Source organism: Halictus rubicundus, unplaced genomic scaffold (assembly GCF_050948215.1).
Source record: "Halictus rubicundus isolate RS-2024b unplaced genomic scaffold, iyHalRubi1_principal scaffold0104, whole genome shotgun sequence".
In the NCBI taxonomy this organism is placed as follows: domain Eukaryota; kingdom Metazoa; phylum Arthropoda; class Insecta; order Hymenoptera; family Halictidae; genus Halictus; species Halictus rubicundus.
This window is the reverse complement of record NW_027488645.1, coordinates 326,198-332,160: the sequence shown is the minus strand read 5'-3', so window position 1 is coordinate 332,160 and position 5,963 is coordinate 326,198. Positions and strand designations below refer to the sequence as shown.

At 46.8% G+C, this 5,963-nt stretch overlaps 1 protein-coding gene across 1 annotated transcript; it reads left to right on the top strand.

Moving 5' to 3' along the window:
• The first annotated feature begins 977 nt into the window (after window positions 1-977).
• On the top strand, window positions 978-1,868 carry LOC143363722 (uncharacterized). Its single transcript, XM_076804268.1, has one exon. The coding sequence runs from the start codon at window positions 978-980 to the stop codon at window positions 1,866-1,868; it is 891 nt and encodes a 296-aa protein (XP_076660383.1).
• Window positions 1,869-5,963: the final 4,095 nt, after the last annotated feature.

Sequence of the window (5,963 nt, the reverse complement as noted above, 5' to 3'; positions counted from 1 at the left end):
TATCATATCCTATATCCTATAATATCCTCAATCCTATCCAATCCTCTATCCTACCCTCTATCCTATCCTCTATCCTATTCTGTATGATATCCTATCCTCTATCCTATCCTCTATCCTATCCTCTATCCTATCCTCAATCCTATCCTCTATCCTATCCCCTATCCTATCCTATCCTCTATCCTATCCTATCCTCTATCCTATACAATCCTCTATCCTATCCTATCCTCTATCCTATCCAATCGTCTATCCTATAATTTCCTCTATCCTATCCAATCCTCTCTCCTGTGGTGGCAATATCACCACGTACGCCAATGCATATATTTCTTCTAAGAATTTCTCTTTCCCTTCTAACTCTGTCACGCTATTATTCTCTATTTCCTGTCTGCTAGTCGCATGCTTGGCAACCGGCCCTTCACGAATTTCCCATGCATCCTTGAGAACGTCGCCAGGGTTCTGGTTTTCGTTAGTCTCGGTCCTTCGCCTACCTCTTAGCTTTCTCTGTTTATGACTCTTTTCCGCTGTCCCTATCGCTGTCACTGTCTTCTCAAGTTTTCCTTTTCTATTCTCTTTTCTTTTTCTCCCCTATCTTTTTGCCTTCTCTAACTCCGTCGTGCTTAAGATTGCAACGAGAGTCGCGAGTCGATAGTAAGCCTCCGAGACGACAACACCAACACTGCACTGACCTTCGCGCTTACCGATATCAGTAATAAATGAAGTGAGGACAGTCTCTGGTATTTTATATCCCCTTACCTACTTCATTGGTGACCCCGACGTGATCGATTTGTGCGGTTTATGTATTTCAGTGTCAGTGTGCTTAATAATAACAATAACTTTAGACTTTGGTGGTGTAAGTGTACATAGTAACATTTAAGTGACTTAACATTTTTTTTTGTTTTCCATAGACCTATTTGTGTGTGTAACGCCTCGTGTTATAATAGACATAGTTTAGTGACTTTATATCGAAATAAACCTCAATTATGAAAACGACCGCGCCAGCGATAGCGAAAGTGGGCGTGAGAATACCCGAGTTTTGTCCAGGCGATCCGGAAATGTGGTTCTCGATGGTCGAGAGAAGTTTTGAGGCGTCCGGAATAACCACCGAAGCTACGAAATTCGGTTACGTTTTAGGGGCACTGACCCCCCAGTACGCTACAGAAGTGAGGGATATCATCATCAACCCTCCCCCAACGACCCCTTTCTCAAAATTAAAGGAGGAATTGATTCGTCGGATCGGCGTGTCACAAGACCAAAAGACGAGACGGCTCCTTGAACGCGAAGAGATCGGGGATCGCAAGCCGTCGCAATTCTTGCGACACCTGCGGGGGTTGGCAGGTACGACCGCGCCGGATTCCGTACTGCGCACACTTTGGGTGAGTCGGTTGCCTACCAATATGCAGGTAATATTGGCTACACAAAAGGACACCGAACTAAACAAGGTCGCCGATTTAGCGGACGCCATAGCGGACACGACGACACCGCGAGCGCATATTTGCGATACTGGCCATCCGGGTCCCTCGTCTCACGGTGCGGTAACACCGGTTAATCCGGATACGGAGTTATTATTGAATGCAAGGATGGCACAGATGACGTTGTCCTTACGCCAAGAGATTTCGGAACTGAAGGAGCTGATTTATCAGGATAGAGGACGACAAAGCAGACCCTTTTACCACCGCCGATCGAATTCCCGGAACCGTTCGCCATCGGGTTCACGCGATCGAGGGAGTCGCAGACACAACGAGTATCAGGCACCTCCTGATTACAACGGAAAGTGTTGGTACCATTGGCGTTATGGAGGGAATGCACATAAATGCGTGTCGCCATGCAACTTCAGCGGTTCTGCCGCGGGAAACGACCAGGGAGGACGTTGATGGCGGCCAGCGACCCTTTTCCCCCATCCCGCCGTCTATTTGTTACCGATTACCATACCAAGGTACAATTTTTAATAGACACGGGCGCCAATCTTTGCGTGTACCCGCGCAAACTATTGCACGGCCCGCGAGAAAGGTCGAGCTACGAACTGACGGCGGCAAACGGAAGCATCATTTACACCTACGGCACCGTAACATTAAATTTACGTTTGGGTCTCCGGCGCGATTTTATTTGGCGGTTCGTAGTGGCAGACGTGTCGAAACCAATAATCGGAGTCGACTTTCTTAATTATTTCGATTTGCTGGTCGACATACGTAACCGCTGCCTGGTCGACAGAACAACGTCGGTTAAGGTTCGGGGAAAATATTCCGATGAGGAGATATCCTCAATAAAGACAGTCTTCGGAAATACGGAATATCATGAGCTTCTGGCTACGATGCCAGAGCTCACCCGGCCTTGCGGAGTGCCGTGCGAAACGACGCATCATACCGTTCACCACATACAAACCACCCCTGGACCACCCGTATCCTGCAAGCCACGGCGGCTTGCCCCGGACCGGCTCAGGGCAGCTAAGGAAGAATTTAAATTAATGATGCATATGGGCATTGCGCGACCGTCGAAGAGCCCATGGTCATCGCCGCTCCACATGGTGCTGAAGAAAGATGGTGAGGCTTGGAGACCCTGTGGCGATTACCGAGCATTAAATGCACGCTCATTACCGGACCGTTACCCCGTACGTCACATAGAAGATTTCGCACAGCAGTTATCTGGTAAACAAATATTTTCCACCATAGACCTGGTCCGCGCTTATAATCAGATTCCCGTCGCTCCTGAAGATGTCAAGAAAACCGCAATAGCTACCCCGTTTGGACTCTTCGAATTCCCCTTTATGTCATTTGGCTTACGTAACGCAGCACAAACTTTTCAAAGATTTATAGATGAAGTTTTACGCGAATTCGATTTTTGTTATGCTTATATAGACGATATTTTAGTAGCGTCAGAATCTCCGGCCGAGCACCTCCATCATTTGAAACTTCTGTTTGGCAAATTAAAGGAATACGGCATAATCATTAACCCCAATAAATGTACGTTCGGAAAAGGAGAGGTAAAATTTTTAGGTTACCGTGTAAATAGCCAAGGCACACAACCTTTGCCTGATAAGGTAGAGGCAATTACAAATTACCCGTTACCGAAAACTGCAAAAGACCTACGACAGTTTCTAGGCATGTTAAATTTCTATCGTCGTTTTATTTCTAACGCCGCTATCAGCCAAGCACCCCTAAACAACCTGTTAGCGGGCAACGTAAAAGGCAAGGCTCCACTGACCTGGACACCTGAGGCGCAACAGGCCTTCGTTGCCTGCAAGGATGCTCTGGCAGGTGCGACCCTTCTTGCACACCCTGAGGTCAATGCCACTCTGGCCATTACCTGCGATGCCTCTGATTTTACCGTGGGAGCTGTGTTACAACAGCATGTCAACAATACGTGGCAACCACTTGCATTCTTCTCCAAGAAATTAGGAACTGCCGAGCAAAAATATTCTGCATACGACCGTGAATTATTATCAATCTATTTGGCAATCAAGCATTTCAGACATATGGTAGAAGGCAGACATTTCAGTATTTTCACAGATCACAAACCTATAACTTTTGCATTCCGACAAAAACCAGACAAATGTTCCCCGCGTCAATTCCGTTACTTAGACTACATTGCACAATTTACAACCGATATTATTCATATTTCCGGAAAAGAAAACGTGGTGGCTGACGCGTTGTCTAGAATTAACGCAGTGTCTTCGTTTATTAATTTTGAGGCATTAGCAGAATCGCAAGCCCACGACCAAGAATTACAGCAATTAATAAATAGTACGTCAGGGTTGCACTTGCGTAAAATATCATTGACCGGTTCACCTGCCGAATTGTACTGCGATACATCTTTAGAAAATATAAGGCCATATATTACTCTCCCTTTCCGACGTGCAGTCTTTGACCAAATACATGGTTTGTCACACCCGGGCATTAATGCGACGGTCAAGCTCATAACACAGCGTTATGTTTGGCCGTCGATTAAAAGCGATATTCGTGCCTGGGCGCGTTGTTGTATACCGTGCCAGAAATCTAAGATAACAAAACACGTAAATTCACCCATTTCTGCTTTTGCTAAACCCTCCGCCCGCTTTGAACATATTCACTTGGATATAGTAATATTACCTGTGTCCGAAGGGTATCGATACTGCCTGACCTGCGTCGACAGGTACACTCGATGGCCGGAGGCGTTTCCGATGACCGATCAGGAGGCCCAGACGGTAGCCCGAACCATTTATGACGGTTGGGTATCGCGTTTTGGGACTCCTTTGCGTATTACGACCGATCAGGGCCGACAATTCGAGTCCAAATTATTTTATGCCCTTAATAACCTGATTGGCTCTAAGCATCTGCGTACTACGGCGTACCACCCGGCAGCGAATGGGATGGTAGAGCGTTTTCACCGACAGCTCAAAGCTGCAATTAAATGTCACCAATCCGAAAAGTGGACCGAAATATTACCGACCGTTTTATTGGGTATTCGTTCGGCATGGAAGGACGACCTCAGTACAACGTCGGCCGAGTTAGTTTATGGCGAACCTTTGAAATTACCGGGAGAGTTTTTATCTACAGGTTCAGCCGAAAATACAGAGGATGTTTCTAATTTCGTTTCTAGATTACGTAATCATTTTGCAAAATTAAACCCAGTTAACGGATCACGACATTCACTAAAAAAATCGTTCATTTTCAAAGATTTACATACAACATCCCACGTTTTTATTCGTACAGATTCAGCTAAAACCATTTTACAACCTCCATATACAGGTCCGTACGCCGTAGTTCGTCGAGATGACAAAAATTGCGTTGTAAATATTAAAGGAAAAGATGTAACCGTATCTATTGACAGATTAAAGCCCGCGTATATTTTAGCGGAAGACAATGTGAACCCTACATCGGTGCATGATGTACCCAGTACTATTATAAATACGCCAACGCATACGCCAGATTTACAAGCGCGTGTCACACGCTCTGGTAGACGTGTACGTTTTCCCGACCGGTTTCAAGCCACTCGGTAGAGTATATGCGTGGGTACGAATTCTTTTTTCTCTCTATCAGTTTTATTCGCAATGTTTTCGTGTTTATCATGATTATGTGTAAAGTTTAGACATAGTATTACATCTAGTGTAACCGTACAGGTTGCATATTGATACACCCCATAGATCGAACGTCGATGTCGACCCCACCATAACGCTCCGTGACGTAACCCACGAGTTCTGACGGAGAAAAGGACCGCGAGATATCGCGACACTTGTCGCAATGCGCACGCATCGATCCCCACTCGATACCGATCGAAGGAGGTCGATGCGTGCCGCAGATAGATCACTCTACATCTGGAAGCGGTTCTAGCCGCACGCGTCTCGCGAAGTGTCCCGTCGGCGAAACACGGTACGCGATCGAGGGGTCAAAACCGACCCGATGGAACAGGCAAACCGACTGTTCTATCCTCGACACGTACGCGCCTCAAACCGAGGAGTCACAGGTGCAAACTGCGCTGTGGCATTGCCGACCATTAAGACGCAGTTTGTGTTCTGTGGAATTATCACGGGTAATTTAAAATTCATAAATCTTTCGTCGTAATCGTGGTACCGAGTGGACACTTCGTCATCGTAATTTTCGTGGTTCTCGTTCGAAATGCCCAGCACTGCTTCGGTGGGATTTGCATGGTCGTGATCATTCTGCCGCTATCAACAAGGAAGACGTTCGGAGGCCACGTATCGTGCTGAAGAGCGTAGTCCTTGGTAGCGTGGCGTGACCTACGGCTTGTTGTGCGTCTCCATCCAGACCACTCGTACGAGTATTCGGACGAGTGTATGGACGGTCTGACAAGTCCACAATCGTGCAGTGCGTCGTACGCATACGGATTGTTCGAACGAACTCACAATTTCCCTTCGGGTCGATTCGATACGACCGAACCTTGCACAATCCTTGTCATTCTGCCGCTACTTACACGGAGATTGCTCGGAGGCCACGCATCGTGCTGAAGAGTAAACTTCTTAGTTGCGTGGAGTG

What these genes read in the sequence shown, in the direction of transcription:
- LOC143363722 (XM_076804268.1), top strand. Translation starts at nt 978, where the DNA reads ATGAAAACGACCGCGCCAGCGATAGCGAAAGTGGGCGTGAGAATACCC.